The 19,239-nt window shown below is 35.8% G+C and overlaps 1 protein-coding gene across 1 annotated transcript in view; it reads left to right on the forward strand.

Annotated features, from left to right (window-relative positions):
- LOC134754562 (protein bric-a-brac 2-like) overlaps positions 1-6,505 on the forward strand; it is a 33,258-nt gene extending 26,753 nt beyond the window's left edge. The window contains exons 8-9 of the mRNA XM_063690875.1: positions 1,105-1,182; positions 4,703-6,505. Coding sequence (XP_063546945.1) covers positions 1,105-1,182; positions 4,703-4,775 — 151 coding nt within the window. The 3' untranslated portion in view covers positions 4,776-6,505. The remainder of the gene's footprint in view (positions 1-1,104; positions 1,183-4,702) is intronic.
- The last annotated feature ends 12,734 nt before the right edge of the window (positions 6,506-19,239 follow it).

Here is a 19,239-nt window from a genome sequence, read left to right on the forward strand (position 1 = left end):
GAATTGAGTATATTAGGGGAAGTTTGAAAGTAGCGCCAGTAACGGAGAAGATAAGAAGTAGTAGGTTAGCGTGGTATGGGCATGTGATGAGGAGGGATGAATGCCATATAGGCAAAAGAATGTTAGGGATGAATGTTGATGGACGGAGAGCGTATGGTAGACCCAAAAAGCGATGGATGGATTGTGTGAAAGAGGATATGAGAAAGAAAGGACTGAGTGCTGAGGTGACGAAAGATAGAGGAGAATGGAAGAGAAAAACATGTTGTGCCGACCCCACATAACGTGGGATAAGGGCAGGAAGAAGAGAGAGAAATTTGTCGTAATAAACACTTAAAACACTACATATTTAATGAAAGAAATTCAATAGTAAGTACCTACGTAGCTTGTACCTATCGTAAAAATTGCAAGGGCGGCGCGCGGTGACGTGCGTGCGCGAGCGCGTGTGGCAACCAACTGGCTTGCTTTTCTACCGTGAACGGGAAGCGATTCGTAGGTATAAATCCGAGCTCGCGCGGAGAGTTCCATAGGCCTGGTTTGGGGCTAGGTTGATCTGTGTATAAAAAACGGCAAAAAATCATGTTTGTTTTATGGGAGTATTAGGAGCGACCTAAATATTTATTTTATTCTATTTTTAGTGTTTGTTGTTATAGCGACAAGAGAAATAAATCATCAGTGAAAATTTCGACTGTAATAAATAATAAAAAATAAATATTATAGGACATTCTTACACAGATTGACTAAGTCCCACGGTAAGCCCAAGGAGGCTTGTGTTATGGGTACTCAGACAACGATATATATAATATATAAATACTTAATACATAGAAAACACCCATGACTCAGGAACAAATATCTGTGCTCATCACACAAATAAATGCCCTAACGCGGGATTCGAACCCAGGACCACTGGCTTCACAGGCAGGGTCACTACCCACTAGGCCAGACCGGTCGTCAAACTGTCTAGCTATCACGGTTCATGAGATACAGCCTGGTGACAGACGGACGGACAGTGGAGTCTTAGTAATAGGGTCCCGTTTTTACCCTTTGGGTTACGGAACCCAAGAAGAAACTGACATAAGATCTAAATTCGCTTGCCAATTGTTACAGCGTGCCAAACGTGGACGACAAGGTCTGGCGCGCCGAGGGGCCCTACGGACCCGTAGACTACAAGTTCAATCCGGACGCGTAAGTATTAATTTATTTATTTACTAGCTTTTGTCCGCGACTTCGTCTGCGTGGACTTAGTAACTGCAAAGATAGATATAACTCCGTAATAGATGGATACAGTCTAAGGAAAAAACGTGCCTCGAAAATCACGAAAATTTCATCCTCGATCAGGTGGCGCAGCTACCTTTGGCCTACTCTCGTATAGAGGGCGCTGAAGGTTTCGTTTGTTATTTAACAATTTTAACGCATATCAGTGAAAGAACATGGGTCAAAATCATAAAAATAATTAATGCAAGTAAAAAAAGTCATTTATCCATATTTAAATACATTTTATCGTATTTTTATAAATCTTCATTTTTAGTTTTAAAGTGTGTCGATAGATGGCAGTGAATTTACTGTGGTTACAAAATTTACTATGACAGTACCGCTCTATATTATTATATCCTCTTTTGTAACAGCAGCTAAAGTATAGCGCCTGGAAACATTCTCATAGCAATCATTCAATTTGAACATATTATGCACGCAAATTAGCAGGCACTTCATTAATTATCTCAATTCCAACCCGCTTTTTACTTTCTTAAGGGATGATTTTTGCTTGTTGCGAATTTTATAATAAACAACTGTGCCGATATTTTTTTTTGCTTTGCCGATATCGTATACATATATGGGACTTATCGTTTTGCTTGCTTTTATTTAGTTCTCGTATCTGTTAGTTTGTAGTCTGAAGAGCTGATGAAGGGTAGCCTTCCACTGTCACTGAAGCGAAAACTCGTCGACATGTGTATCCTGCCCGTCCTAACCTACGGTGCTCAAACATGGTCACTCACAGAGAGTCAGAAGTAGTAAAATTATAAGTTAAGGCGATCCACATATTGACAATGTGTGATGTGTGCAAGTAGGTACCTTAGGGAACATACCTATCAGCATACTCATCACTCGGTGACCGCCCGTAGTATATGCCGTAATAGGGGATATTACTGCAATGTTCTGCCACCAGAGTGCAGCACTAGCCTTTTTAGTAAACCATAGAGTAACTTATACATACTGTACCTTTAAAAGGTTTTTGACAAGTTTTCAGAGATAATAAAATATGGCATTGATGCATCAAGGCGGTTTGCTTACAGAGGACCTACCGGGAAACGCGTATCCGAAAATTCGCTATTTGCCTCTTTATCGCTCGAATATGCAAGTGACAGAGATGTTGGATAAAGAAATTTTCTTGTTTCACGATCGACCCTCAGATTGTGGTAGTGGCGCCCCCTACGCAGAGTTTCGCGTAATATTCTCTAATGTGTTTTTTTTTGCAAGTAAAAAAAATGCAATATAACATAATTTACCTTACCTAATATAATTTAATGCCTAGCAAACGCGCCAAAGAGTCTGTGCATATCAAATAGTAATTTCATTAGCGTCCACGGCAAACGAGGCACTTTGCATGCATTATGTCTGCCTCGTCTCGTCTCATACAGATTTCCTTATAACTTTATTATTCTACATCTATCTATACCTATATCGTCATAGGGTCGTAATAAAATTATGGAACAAATGAGGGGCCTGTAAAGGGGCCCACTGACTATCAGTCCGCCGGACGATATCGGCCTGTCAGTTAGAACAAAAATTTGACAGTTCCGAACAACTGACAGGCCGATATCGTCCGGCGGACTGATAGTCAGTGGCCCCCTTAAAATCATAACACGATAGTGGACGGACGACCCGAGACCGGTTTTCCATACAAACTTAGTATTAACTTACTTCATTTTCCACTGAACATTATTGAAAATATTTTGACACTATTTAATTATGAAATAAATGGGGAGGAAAATGAGGACTATGTATGCCCCTTTTTCTCTAAAGAAACTGAAATAGGTGTCGTTTCTCATATAGGTAGTAGGTACTACAGAAAAAGTGACCGGGCTTACTTGATAATGATTCCAGGACTAAAACTACAGGCATTTCAAGACAAAACGGGATAGTCGTATATGGTTTTCTTTCGTTTTTGTCATGGTTCACTTTACCACCTTTTGTAAGAAGTCATAAGTTTTTGCCATAAATTTAATTTTTGATACAAGCTCTTATCGCTGACTGTACTATTCTTTCCAAAAGCAACTAATACTCATCGAGACAATAGGGAATATTACGCGAAACTGCGTAGGGGGCGCCAGGGCCGTGGGCATCAGGGGGCGCCAGGGCGCCACTACCACAATCTGAGCGTCTATCGCGAAACAAGAAAATGGAAATTTCGTTATCTCTGTCACTCTTGCATATTCGAGCGATAAAGAGGCAGATAGCGAATTTTCGGATTCGCGTTTCCCGGTAGGTCCTCTGTAAACAAACCGCCTTGATGCATCAATGTCATATTTTATTATCTCTGAAAACTTGTCAAAAACCTGTTAATGGTACAGTATGTATAAGTTACTCCATGGTTTACTAAAAAGGCTAGTCCTGCACTCTGGTGGCAGAACATTGCAGTAATATCCCCTATTCCAACCCAAACACTATTAGTTTGAGTTGTTTTATGACAGAGTTCCCATGTCCACCTCCTCCATGTCATCATAATATTGCATTATCATCCGATTTCAACTCAATCGGAAATCGGGAAGTGGGTCAAATTTATCTTCCAATTGACCCACACCAACAAAAAAAATATATACTAACAAGTATCAAATAAAGTACGTAGGTTTCTGGTCGACTTTTTAAAATTTGTTGCACGGCGTGTGTTATGCGAATATGTGTAGAATAAAGCTTTTGCGAATTCTGATTGGGAATTTATGTATTACTCAATTGATAACTGATTTGTATATTTGAGAATAGACTTATTATTTAAAGTCCCAGAGGCCCTTATAAAGGCTTTATACAGATGTTTAATTTTAACTTGTACTAAATATTTATTTTAATAGGGGTTTAATTTCTCAAAATCTCTTATCTCTTGTACACATTATAAAATTTATAAATGTAACCTGGTGTGCAAATTTCATCTTTCTAACTTTTGTAGTTTTGGCTCTGCGTTGATGAATCAGTCAGTCAGTCAGTCGGTCAGTCAGGACACGCGCATTTATCAATATGTATAGATATTTTGCCTGTTCGCCAAGCGTTAAAGGTTAGTTTAGTTTGCATCAAAGATAGATTTAACTCCGTAATAGAGGGATACAGTCTAAGGAAAAAACGTGCCTCGAAAATCACGAAAATTTGATTCTCGATCGATGGCGCCACTAGTTTTGGCCTACTCATGTATAGAGGGCGTTGACAGTTTCGTTTGTTATTTATAATTTTAACGCATATCAGTGAAAGAACGTGGGTCAAAATTATATAAAAATAATTAATGCAAATAAAAAAAACATTTATCCATATTTAAATACATTTTAACGTATTTTTATAAATCTTCATTTTTAGTTTTAAAGTATGTCGATAGATGGCAGTGAATTTACAGTGGTTACAAAATTTACTATGACAGTACCGCTCTATCTTATTATATCCTCATTGGTTTGCATCTAGACGAGTGCATTTATCAGCAATTAACATATAATCACTCGCATTTCAGGTTCCAATCCCCGATGCCTCTGCCGGCCGCCGAAGCGCCAGCCAAACCGGAACCAGACGCGGAAACCGCATGATGCCGGTGGGACGAGCTGGCCACGCCCGACCAGCTGTACCGCGCCTTCACGCAGCAGAGCCGGTGGGTGCGCAGCGTGTTCACCATCAGAGGTTAGGGGGCGATACCCCTTTTAGGGGGCAATACCCCTTTTAGGGGGCAATACCCCTTTTAGGGGGCACAATACCCCTTTTTAGGGGGCAATGCCCCTTTTTAGGGGGCGATACCCCTTCTAGGGGGCAATGCCGCTTTTAGGGGGATATGACCCTCTAGGGGGACACCACGTAAAAAAAAGGTTAACAACCTTTTGTATCTATAGACAGCTCACACAAGTTCACACCTCAAGGGTTTAGGGTTATTCAGATTCAGATTTTTATTGGTTAAAGAATTTAAAAAAAATACACGTCATATTTCTGCATGATTTAAGATTAAACTTAAATGCACGGTAGATATAATTAAATACAATTTCAATATGTTAGTTATTTGTAAGTACATGTCAAGTAAATTATCCACTACCTAATACTACAAATTATCAGTTAGTATCTCGAATTCGTTTATGTCGTAACAAGCACATTTAAGTAAAGTCTTTAATTTATTTTTGAAAACTGTGTCACTGTCTGCATTTCGTTATTTCATGCTATAAGGGGAGACGACGAGACTCGCTTGGTTACTCTTTAAGAAAGCTGACGTGTAGGGTTATATAACAAAGGGGCTGTGCCCTCCTACTTGATCAGCTGTACTGACTATTCACTCGGCAGTGTCGATGGCTTAGGAGTTCCCTACTAGAGGGGCGACGCCCCCATAGGAGCGTAACAGAGTTTCGCGTAATATTCCCTATAGCTCAAATTTTACCCATATAAATATCTGTTACCAAGCTAACTGCATGGCATTTGTAATGATTAAGTATGGTAACGTCACAGTATATAATACAATTTGACGATGCCGTCCAGACAGGGCAATCGTGCGAGGCGTGTACCGCGCGCACCCGAGCTGCATACATTCGCCATTGTTAGTAGCTCGGTACACGTCAAAGTCGTCGGACCACTGTATACTTTTTACACTGTGGTAACGTCATCATTGATGTCATATTTATAACGACACTATATGAACTGTAGGTGGCAGCACCAACCTATTTGCATTAAAAGTTTGTCAGTTTCAGATTTGCGCCACGAGGTGTCCCAATTAAATCGTAAACAATTGTCATTACCATAATTCTTATCCATTTATTATATACAACACATAGTTCATGATCAGCAACGCAGGCTTCGTCAAGTGCTTACAACAATAAATCAGCTACAGGCTTCGTCACCTACTAACAAATGATATAATCCGCAACAGGCTTTGTCAATCTTTTAAACACTAAATTAAACTAGGCCAAGTCCCCATTTCGGACCGTAGCCGGTCCAAAAGTCCCCATGACACTGGCAGCTTTGCGTTGCGTTGTTTGTATAAAATTTGATATTTGACAATGCCCGTTAAACCCTTGATGTGTGAAACTTGAAACAACATTCCATATTTATAAGATTAATAATTCTCAAATTATTCTCTTAGATACGAGGTGAAATTATTATTTATACGTTTTTATACATTCCAAAAAAAACTGATTTAACGAAAACAAACATTCCCTAGCCATTACATACTCAGCTTTATGAATGATAACGTAGTACATCAAATATAACGTAGGATTTAATTTTAGTCTATTATTATTTAAAATTATGTTCGTATTTTGATTACCGGTACGTTTTTTTTAAACAAAAAACCGTTGTAGTACCATCGCCCACACTGTTAGCTAGCGTAAGTTCGACAGTTAACAGTGTTGCTGTTTGTACCACTCAACTCCCAAAGACTGAAGTTATTGTGAACAAAAATATCGTGCCTAATAATAACCTAAAATTGTGCCATTTTCAATCAAAAGGGTACTTATTGTCGGTTGTCAATAAGGCGCTATTTCCATACAGCTTCAATTTGAAATCAACCTTATTGACAAGCGACAATGTGGTAACTTTTGGTTGATAGTCACAATTTATCCACTTCGGTACCGCTATTAATGGCGTACAAAGATTCATTGATTGTATATGATGTGCATTGATCGGATTACAACACAGTATAAAATACCTAAACTTGTTGGAACAAAGTCATAAAGTGGAGACTGACTTGCGATAACATTTTTTTCTGGGACTAAAGTCCCGGAAACGTAGTAAGTAAGTAATATTGTTATAAATACAGTCAAAAACAATGCATTCCTCGTTTTAGTCCAATACAACCAATAGGCGTAAAATAAAGCAACCACTTTTTTTGTAACTATATAAACGGCTCAAAAGAAAAAATGGGCCACTAAGCGTTTTGAACGTTACGTGAAAAGCACAACGTGAAAACAGGGTGTTTTGTGGCTCGTTTACCAAAAAAATTGGTTGTTTTATTTTACGCCTATTGATTGCATTGGACAAAAACGAAAATGTATTGTTTTTTACCGTATTTATAAAGATATTATTTACTTAGTACCAAAGATAGATATAACTCCGTAATTGATGGATACGGTCTAAGTAAAAAACGTGCCACGAAAATCAAGAAAATTTGATTCTCGAACAGATGGCGCCACTACTACTCTCGAATAGATGGCGTTGACGGTTTCGTTTGTTATTTAACAATTTTAACGCATATCAGTGAAATAACATGGCTCAAAATCATATAAATATAATTAATTATCCATATATAAATACTTTTTATGGTATTTTTATACATCATCATTTTTAGTTTTAATCGTGTGTCGATAGATGGCAGTAATTTACTGTGGCTACAAAATTTACTATGACAGTACCGCTCTATCCTATTATATCCTTTTTGCTTAGTACGTTTCCGGGACTTAAATCCCGGATTTTTTTTAATCCAAAGGCAGTCTCCACATTATGACTTTGTTCTACCAAGTTTAGGTATTTATATGTGCCATTTTCAACCAAAAGGGTATTTATTGTCGCTTGTCAGTAAGGCGCTATTTCCATATAGCTTCAATTAGAAATCAACCTTATCGACAACCGACAATGTGGTACCTTTTGGTTGAAAATGTCACATATCATGTGATGACAGGGAGTTTCTGAATCAGTATTGTATTTTCGTACCGTACCAAGAAGTTTCTTCAAGGTTTTTAAATTTTTTTACCGTAATATCGTGCGCTTAAGGGTCTCCGGCAAGCTCGGATCTCCATACAAACGTAGTTACACTCTCATTTTAAAACGAGTAGCTAGATTGCTCTGAAACTTTGTACTTACAATAGGATAAGGTATATCTAGGTCTGTAATTAGTTTATGTAGCTTCAGATACCATAGTTTAAAAAATACAGCGAATTTAAGTTTTTCATATAAAATTTGTTTTTGCCAAGGGCCTGACACTCTTTGATAGAGAAAGATAGTCTTATTGCGATTCCTATAAGAGGAAAGAGAAAATAGTGCCATGCTTTGTCCTTATCACCGACCGGGTGGCATCATAGGTAGGAGGCGATGGCGAAATACCGAAATTTATAAGAGTGAAAGAGAAAAAATCCTATGCTGCCCAAATTTAGTAGGAATATTCTTTCTCTTACCCCCGGTCGGTCGGTGGCGCGTCTATAACTACTTGTATATACTATGTCTATGGCTTTTGCTCTATTTCGTTTGTTTTATAAACTGTAGCTGTATAAACTGATTACAGACCTAGATATACCTCATGTCATTGTATGTGCAAAGTTTCATTATAATCCAACACGTAGTTTTAAAATGTGCAACGACACGCCTTCACTGGACTCACGGCTGCTGGGGAGTAAACGGCGCGCCCTCGACCAGTGAAGGCGTGTCGTTGCTCCGTGAAGAGGATCCTCGTAAGTTAGATCGAAACATGTCGAGCTATTCGACTTAATAATACTTGTGTGACCCGTTTAAAATAACTTTAATATGGACTGAAGCCATTTAATTTTAAAAGAATGAAAGGTGTAAAGCAACATCTACATTAGCAGTCAAATTCAAAGAACGAATTAGACTTTACACATCTTATACAAGCAATAACTTTTTGCTGTATATCGCCGCTATACTTACTCAACCTCGTATCTGCAACACTCATTTGATGACAAAAACACCCGTATTCCGAATGAAAGAAAAGCGACTTTTGCATCAAATGATTGTTGCAGATATGAGGTTGAGTAAGTATAGCGACGATATGTACCTATTATAAATAGTTTGACGCTAATTTTGGTAATACAGATTTGGGTAAGTTTAGGGTAATATTAAATATGTATTTATTAACACACACCACAAAGTGAATATAATATGTACATGTTTATGATTGCTAGGCACGGTAACTACTATGTATTTTAAAATCAATTTTTTTAACATGCAGATACGTCTGCGAGCGATACGACAAATTTTATATTAAAGAAAAAAATGGAAAAAGTTATCTTGCCGGAAGTGTAACTTTTTCCATTTTTTCCTTTAATATAAAATTTGTACTATGTATTTTGTTTCGAAAAAGCGCAGGGTGTTCGTAAGTACTTATTGTCTGTTACCAAAATATTTTTTGACACGTTAGTTTTGTATATGCAACGAAAATACTGATCATGAAACCCGTTGGTCAAAAACCTTTTAGACTACAAAAATCATAGTCTTGTTTGATTGGTGAATAAATTGAAGGATTTATTTCTTTTTACATTAATATTTAAACCATCGTCAACGTTCTAAGGCTGTAGAAGTCCAATCTAAACTGGTTGCTAATTTATCTTTCCTAGTCTTATACAATTATTATTAAGTAAAGCACCCTGCGCGTCATACAACGAATTAGAAGCGTAATTAGTTTCGGTTTAATTACAGATATGACAGATAGACAGGTCGCTAAGACTAAATTCTGACTTGACGGCAAGCAGATTTCTCACGCACACAGTTTTAGCCAATCACCGCTCGCCCTCGATTAGTGAATGTGTGCGTGTTCCGTTGCGCGTAAACACGAGGAAATCGGCGTTGTGTAATCACAGGTATTTCTTAGGTTCGCTACCTCTGAATGTCTTTCAAATTTGTGGGTTTTATTACGTATTGCAGCTGAAAAAAGCGGTGCCGTGACTAATTCTTTTTAACATTTTGACCGCATCGTCCATAGTAAAGAAAACACGAATTATTGATTTTCACTGAATAAAAAAAACGATGATTTTGACTAATATTGCTCAAAAGGTTTTAAAATATGAATACTCTTGCTTACTTCGATTTAATAATGGAAATTAAGATACTCAGGTGCAAGTTTTTTTAAGAAATTAATTATGGTGCTGCATTTATTTACAAATTTTTTTTAAGAATGGTCACGGATTTATTTATATAAGTACAAGTTTTTTTTATTAGGCAGCTAGGTTGATTTAGATTAGAAAGTAGAAGTTGCCATTCGTTGAGATGTACAAACTTGATCCCGAAAATATTAAACAAAAATTCATTTAACCTAACAGTACAAATAACGATATGTGTATATTATTCATTTGTGAAAAATATGCTTTACTTAGTATTTAAGTTTATAATATTAGGTTTTCTGATTTTTTTTAAACTTTTCTAAATACTTAAAAATGTACACATTTTTCATATATTTTACAAAAGTTAAATCTTAAGTGTCAATACCTCAATAATTGCTGAGTTTCATTTGATTTAGTACAAAAATTCATACCGCTTTAGGCGTGACCGCCGCCGATATACTTGTACATAGCAATGTGGGGAGAATCAAGGGTTAAATATGAAATTATTCGAGATTGGTTCGCTCTCGTTCAATGTTGGCATATATAGTATTAACATCAGAGTAAGTTTTAAGAAATGTAATCTAGTAAAGCTTTAAAGTTAGATTCCCATCGTATGGTCTCTAGTTTAGTTAGATATAACAGGTGAGCTAATGACGGACAAAGAGAGATATTAAATATAAACAATTAATGCACGATTGTCGGCCATTTACTTTACATGATAGGTAAACAAAATAAAATGAAAATCATTTTAACCTTCACCACACATTAGCAATGATGTTGGTTAAAAGTTAAAATTTTAGACCGACAATTGGCCATTAATTCACTTTCAAATTATTCAATACCCGTATCTTTGGTGTCTTGGTGTTTTTGTAAACAATTTAATGTAAATTGTAATTTTTATGCAATAACTATATAAGATGTGTATACATATATAATCGTATATGGGTGGATCAACTCTTTTTGTTGTTATTCTGTCCCATCATGTCATGGTTTGTTAGAATAAATATTTATACTACGTTCTACTAATATGCTTAAAAGAAGACTCATTATGAAAAAGACTTATAACTGCAATAAAAATGCATGTTTGGTTATTTTAAATACCATAAAACCAGGGTTTTAAGGGTGACCCAGACCAACGTAACCATGATAACGTGTAACAATAAAAAGTTGATTTAATCACATCCTGTCCTGAAAATAATTATACTTATCATTTTATTGGATCGATACAAACATTAAAACTATACTTTATGCTATTTTTCCTTTATACTCTTACTATTTGCATCTAGATCTCTTTTCAAGTAAAATAAGTATTTTGATCACTTTAATTATTATTTTTTATAGAATTTTTACTTCAAATAATCATGTGGTATCACATTACATATTTATATTGAATTGTTTAAAATACATGCAAGTAAATGATGTAATCTTAGTGTAAGGTTGTACTTTCCACCATTAAAAGACTAGCCTCAAGGCATAATGTATAGATCGACATATTCAGTTATGTGCACAAAAGTAGCAGTTGTTTAGCATAGACGTATAAGGCTCTGTGAGAGCCGCATTATTATCTTATGAAATATAACAATAGATCAAATATAGTCCGACAAGAAATTGTAGAAAATTATCGAGGGCGCCACTTCCTACATACCTGTCACATTTTTGACGTAAAGTGTTTAAACATGGCAACAATTTAGTATGGAATTTTTTTAGTTCCATTTTATTTAATTTCTACTATTTTATGTCGCACTATAGATGGTGTAACTATCATCAACTAAAACTGGGGGCGATTGCTTAACAACTTGTAACTAATAATATTAGCGAAAGTCTCTTCCAAATCAAAGGAATTGGAAAGAGACTTCCGCTAATATTATTAGTAACAAGTTGTTATGCAATCGGCCCCTGTTCGTAGGAGTCAAGTGGAAACATGCCGCGCGCGCGATAAGCGAAAATTTGAGGTTTAAACTACAAGTCCACATATCTCACCATAGTTTAAGTCAGAGTTCGGTTAAGTTATGTATATTTTGGACAGCGATAAAGTAAAAAAAAAAGTCCGTATTCAGTTAAAGGTTTGGGTATTTCTAACCGTATTTATAAGGGGTTATTGATACTAACAATAAAAAAAAACTTAAGATTTATTCTTTCCGTCAACTTTAGTCGTAGCGAAAAGAATAAGTCGTCTACGTAAAAGCATTTGACAATCTGTTCAATGAAGTAAGTAAATATTCTTTATTGCACCAAAATTATACATTTTACATACATGTAAAACTACAAAGAAATTTTGAAGAAAAATAGAACCAGGTAACCTTTGGACTTATATTTTTTATGTTTTACTTAGACGACTTTTTAATTTCTCTATTAATTAGTTAAGCGTGCATAATCAACCTGATATAGTTAAGGTATTTATAGATAACGTAAGTAGTCACCGACATTCCATTTTGGTAGCTGTGTAGTTATTAACAAGTTTATTTACCAAATTGTTTTATACCAATGCTCGTACCTTAGCGGTTATCTAAGTAGGCGTCAAGCCTCCGATCATAAGAATGTGCGTGGCTGCTATTTTTTTTAACCTTTTGACCACTAACACACACAAGCGTCATAATCAATGTTCATAACTCCACGAAATACTATAGCTACAATGCTGATAAGAAGACATTATTTTCAAAATAATATCTATAGTTACGTGCAATAGTGGTTAAAATGTTGGTGTCAAATAGGTTAAAAACAGTGCAAACAATACTCATATTGTGGCCAAACGGACGAGACTGCCCTGATGAGTGATTTTTATATATATATTTTGGATCCAGGGCTGTTCTCGTCTTAATCACGTGTTGTATTTTTTATACATTCCATATTATAAGTAATTTGTGCTCAAGTACGAAATGTAAATCTAATTGTATTTTAATTGTAATTTTAACGAAAGGTAGTTTTAAATAATCTGAATTATTCCATGACATATGTAGGATATTTTAGTAGTAGATTGTAGTTGCGTCCCTATGTCTCGTTTCTTATTCTTCATCTTGTGCTGGACAAGATAAAACAGATCACAGAGAAGAGATACAATTGGAATAATGTTTTGTCCGTATCTGTTTTGTATCACAATGACTTACTCGTACATACTGATTTTTAAAGTCCGTGTAGTTTTGTGAAATTCGGTGTTGTCAAAATATATTTTTGTCGTCTTGTCTAGCATATCTGACATTTTCGGGCTCTCTATCAACTCGTAAAATCGCGCCATATATTTATATTGATATAAGTGTATAATATTTCTACACTCGATTTGTCATATATATACATATTAATATATAAGTACATATGTTTATCGAATGAAATTTGAACATTTTAAAATGTAACTGGCCAGTATTGAACATGTATTGAGGTGCAGAAGAGATAGAATCTCAACGTAACTAAAGGCTGGTATACATTGTAAACAAAGTTGTGATACAGTTTCGAATGTTGTGATTAAAAAGGTAGGTTTTGAACATTTTAGGAATATACAGAACGCGTTATTCGCACCCGTTATTTAATGTTAACGCTTCTTTGTAACCTATAAAGGTTAAAAAGGCAAGATGTCGGCTAAAATGTGAAAAAAAGGTTAAAAGTACGAATTATAGTAATAACTTTGACAGGGTGTTAAGCATTTAATCTTCGAATAGAAAAACGGTTGTGATCTGTGGTATGGGGGACTGATTAAAGGAAAAGCTTTTAACATTTTCATAACGATAAATTGGAACAAATTAAGGAAGAAGGGACCACTGAGAGTTGGTTTTAAAATAGGTAATATTTTGTTGTCAGTGCAAATAACTATAATCTCATGTTGAATAAAACAATCGGCATTTAAAAGGGGTATTTCATAAATAGTTTCTGCAAGTCGCACTGACGCTTACCGCATTTAACACAATCAAGTTTCATTCGAGATTTTGCGTATAATATTTGTTAGTATTTACTAACAAATGTATTTGATGTTGTACGTCGATGTTTTTACCGCGAATGCTCTCTAAATCTTAAGTATATAGATAATCGATCAGGTATTCATAGAACCCTAAATTAACCCTTTTCCAGGCACTTTCGGGAAATGTGACTTGTCTTCAAAATGAATCTTCAAAGCTGGATTAATTGATATATTTTGTTTAATTTGGAAAACTTTGTAGATTAGTGCGGCCTGGAAAAGGATTAATCGAACGTACGTGTACTACACTTTTAACTGTCAACTTGTAAACTTTATTGTAAAGATCAGGGATGTTGCGGATGCCGATTTTTTGACATCCGCGGACGCGGATGCGGATTTTTAAAGGCTCACATCCGCGGATGCGGATGTCGAGATTAGGCACATAAAAAACGTCAAATATTACACTTTAGTCATTTTTATAAAATAAAAAAACGAAACAGACGCCGCTAAGCGTTCCTGTACCTACCTGTTCCACATCCGCATCCGCATTAAGCTCCGCATCGATTTTATGCGGATGCGGATGTTGAAAATAATGCGGAAGTTCCGCGGTTGCGGATGCGGATGCGAATATTCGCAACATCCCTGGTAAAGATATAAGGTACGATAATATGTTCAGTTAAAAGTTTTGCGTATAGTACGTGGTACAGTCAGCATTAAAAGTAGCGGATCAGACTACGCGTCAATAGTATCTCATTTTTTAATAACTACAAAAAGAGATATGTAGAACCAAAGATAGGTATAACTCCGTAATAGATGTTTACAGTCTAAGGAAAAAACGTGTTTCAAAAAACAAAAAAATTTGATTCTCGTTCAGAGGGCGCCACTAGTTTTGGCCCACTGTCGTATAGATGGCGTTGACTGTTTCGTTTGTTATTTAACAATTTTAACGCATATCAGTGAAAGAACATGGGTCAAAATCATAAAAATAATTAATGCAAATAAAAAAAATCATTTATCCATATTTAAATAATTTTATCGTATTTTTATAAATATTTATTTTTAGCTTTAAAGTGTGTTGACAGATGGCAGTGAATTTACTGGGGTTACAAAATTTACTATGACAGTACCGCTCTAGTTTAAGTTACTCTATGGTAGAACATATAGATAGACTATAACAGATACTTTTGAATGCGAACTGTAGAGAATATCTATCTATTTGGAAAAGTAATCCCGGGTGGCAGATACTTTTGGCGCATTGTTTCATCCGGTACTATTGATGCTGAGTGTACGAACCGCGTTCTCGTTTGGCCGCATCCTGGCGCATGTAATGCTCTCTTCAACACTAGTTATACGACTGTAACGGACTATTGTCTACTGTGAACGATATCGTAATATTAAGAATACTCGTTTTAAACGATTTTGTGAAAAAGAACAAGTTTAAGTTCGAATGATAATCTTTTACAAGGTCTTTTTCAAATGCTGCCTCAATTTTCTCTTAATATATTTACTCTCTGTTTGTGATTAAAAAAATAGATTCTATGAACTTCGTAATTCATAATTTTAGATATTTTCTGCCATGCTGATAATAAATCAATAAATCTTGTGAAAGTATGAACCAAACTTGTTCTCAATGAAGTAAAATTCTCAATTATATATGTCAATTTAGTATTTGAATGTCTATTTATGTATTTTAGATTAACAACAGTTGTATAAGTGTCTGTAATCATTGTCAATCATAAAGTGAACGTTTATTATATACTTTATTTAACACTTATTGTTTCATGTAGTGCGTTCGAATGTTTTTGCTAAAAATGATTTAACATGCAGTATATTTGGGCAAGTCTGTCATGTCTGAATATAATTTAGTATTATTTTAAGTCTGAGCTTTTTAAAGCATCCTCATTTCGAAATAATTACGTATTTTAAACGACATTCTATTCACAAACATATGTTGTATTTAAACGCAAAGTTTCAGTGCACTTTTTTGAACTGATACGTAATCACAGTGAATTTTTGGTAAATATATTTAAACGATATATGTAACATATAGAAACGGTGCTCGAGTTTACTGTTTGAATCAATTAAAAAAACATTCATTAATACATTAACAAAAAAAAATCACGCATATTTACGTAGTTTTAACCTAATTAGTGTAAAAAAGGTTAAAATTATGTGAAAAAATATACATGTTTAACCTGACCACAAGTTTCCATTCGATTTTAGGTTAAAGTATTCTCAATGAATCTCTATCCCACTTGAACGGTGTCATTTTTTGTCTTTTATGTATATTTTGTCTTGTATCTAGTTGGAACTCAGTCTTTGTGTACTCAATATTTTTTTTATATTTTTATATGTTAGTCTTAACGTAATAAATTATAATTTTATAAGAAGTTGTTTGATTTTTTATGCTCTTTTTATAACGTTTTAAATATTAAAAGTGTAAGGCTGTATCAATAATATGTTAATGTGATTTGTCTTCATTTGCGAAGGTATGAATGATATCATGTAAAACTAGCATTTGGATATACCTACACACAAAAATATGATCCAGATCATACTAAAGCGAACGTAGAAATCGAAATTGTGTTATCTGCTTCTCTATCGCTCTAGTATCGCAAGGGCGATAGAGAGGCAGATAATGAAATCTCGTTTTGTCGAAATGATTTTGAGCTATCGGCGAAATATTTGTGCAAAGCGATGGTTTATTTGTTTGCTATGCTTATTAATAATATAATAAAATGCTAAGCTGCCTTTGCGATCTTTATATCCATCAGAAATATCCTAGTCTCGCAAGGCCCAACCCAATGTGCATTACAATGTAAAATTGTAAATACTATCATAAACCAAATAAAATATAGTTGGTCAAACCAAATTGGCAGTAAATAAGAACAAAAAAACCGGCCAAGTGCGAGTCGAACTCGCGCACCGAGGGTTCCGTACTTAGTATTTGTTGTTATAACGGCAACAGAAATACATCATCTGTGAAAATTTCAACTGTCTAGCTATCACCAAATCACGGTTCATAAGATACAGGCTGGTGACAGACGGACAGCGGAGTCTTAGTAATAGGGTCCCGTTTTTACCCTTTGGGTACGGAACCCTAAAAAACTATATTCATCCTTTGCTTATGGGTGCTAGTACTAGTGTAAGACAAAGATAATATGATTCTCTCTGTCTATGTTTGAGACAGTCCTTCTAGAACAGACGAGATTCAACCAAATTTACTAAACAACGATAATTTTGGATAGTGTGCCTCGCGAGGCCTGACCTAGAGACTTGGTTCGTTGATAGACTGACCACGCTAACTTTGCACAAACTTGGCAGTAAGTGAAGGGGCGTAGCTAGAGGATATGGCGCCCGGGGCAGTCACCAAATTTGCGCCCCCTGACGACTGACAAAAGTTTCCCTGCTGCTGCTTTTTGCCCCCCCCCCCCCCCCCCAGCACCCCCCTAGCTACGCCACTCTAAAAGCTCTATACTTGACGCAGCACTTAGCATGAAAATTTAGCGTGTTCCTGGTCCGTGGTAGCGTGGTTTCTAGGGTTCCTTACCTCAAAAGGAAAAAAACGGAACCCTTATAGGATCACTCGTGCCTCGTGCCTCGAAAATCACGAAAATTTGATTCTTGATCAGGTGGCGCCACTACCTTTGGCCTACTCTGGTATAGAGGGCGCTGACGGTTTCGTTTGTTATTTAACAATTTTAACGCATATCAGTGAAAGAACATGGATCAAAATCATAAAAATAATGAATGCAAGTAAAAAAATCATTTATCCATATTTAAATACATTTTATCGTATTTTTATAAATCTTCATTTTTAGAGTTCCGTACCTCAAAAGGAAAAAACGGAACCCTTATAGGATCACTCGTGCGTCTGTCTGTCTGTATGTCCGTCTGTCACAGCCTATTTTCTCCGAAACTACTGGACCAATTAAGTTGAAATTTGGTATACATATGTACCTAAGTTTGTTACCCAAAGACAGACATGTAACGCATATGCTATATTTGAAAGGCTAGGCGCCTTTGACCAACTCTAAGGGCGCTGCTTGCACCTATACGAATCCTTTAAGGAGCCCACTGACTATCAGTCCGCCGGACGATATCGGCCTGTCAGTTAGAACAAAAATTTGACAGCTCCGAACAACTGACCGGCGGACTGAAAGTCAGTGGGCCCCTTTACTGGATTACGGTATAGCGATAGAGATGGTGCTGCCATCTATCCAACTAGGGAACAAATCAAATTATTATTCTATATAAGTAGGTATGTAAATCGTCACCTAGTAGGTACCCATATAACAAGTTTTGCTTAGTTTGGGGCAAAGATAGATATAACTCCGTAATAGATGGATACAGTCTAAGGAAAAAACGTGCCTCGAAAATCAAGAACATTTGATTCTCGATCAGATGGCGCCACTACCTTTGGCCTACTCTCGGTTAGATGGCGTTGACGGTTTCGTTCGTTATTTAACAATTTTAACGCATATCAGTGAAAGAACATGGGTCAAAATCATATAAAAATAATTAATGCAAATTTAAAAAAAAACATTTATCCATATATAAATACATTTTATCGTATTTTTATACATCATCATTTTTAGTTTTAATCGTGTGTCGATAGATGGCAGTGAATTTACTGTGGTTACAAAATTTACTATGACAGTACCGCTCTATCCTATTATATCCTCTTTGGTTTGGGGCTAGATCGATCTGTATAAGATGGTCTCCAAGTATTTATTTATTTTAAAAAAATGCGTGCGATAGAGATAGGAAATGGCGGGTCACTGCACGAAGTTCTCCGTGATTAGCGTCCGTACTTTACATTGTAATATTGCGGAAGATAGAAAAATAAAAAAATATTTAGGAATTGTTAAAAAACATATAACAACAAAGAGTAGGTAAACGTAAGCTGCTGGCCATAGTCGCAATCTTCTAAACGTTCGGAACGTAACCTTGTTCGCGAAAAGCAATACGGGTCATTAAACATTTGGGGCATTTTCTAGAAACGGACCTTATTGTCGATGGCGCTTACGCCGCACAGCGTCGCACGGCATTGTATTTATAGCGGAGCATCATTAATAATGGCGTAAGCGCCATCGATAATAACGTCTCTTTTTATAGAAAATACCACATTAGCGAACAAGTGACTTTACATATACCAAATGCCGATAATAGAATAACTTCGTTCCGCATATTAAGGGTCTCCAGCAAGCTCCGTTCTCCATACAAACGTAATTCCGCTCTCATTTTAAAACGACTAGCTAGATTGCTCTGAAACTTTGTACTTACAATAGGATAAGGTATATCTATGTCTGTAATTAGTTTATGTAGCTTCAGATACCATTGCATAGTTTATAAAATACAACCAGTTTA

This window comes from Cydia strobilella, chromosome Z, assembly GCF_947568885.1.
Source record: "Cydia strobilella chromosome Z, ilCydStro3.1, whole genome shotgun sequence".
NCBI lineage: Eukaryota > Metazoa > Arthropoda > Insecta > Lepidoptera > Tortricidae > Cydia > Cydia strobilella.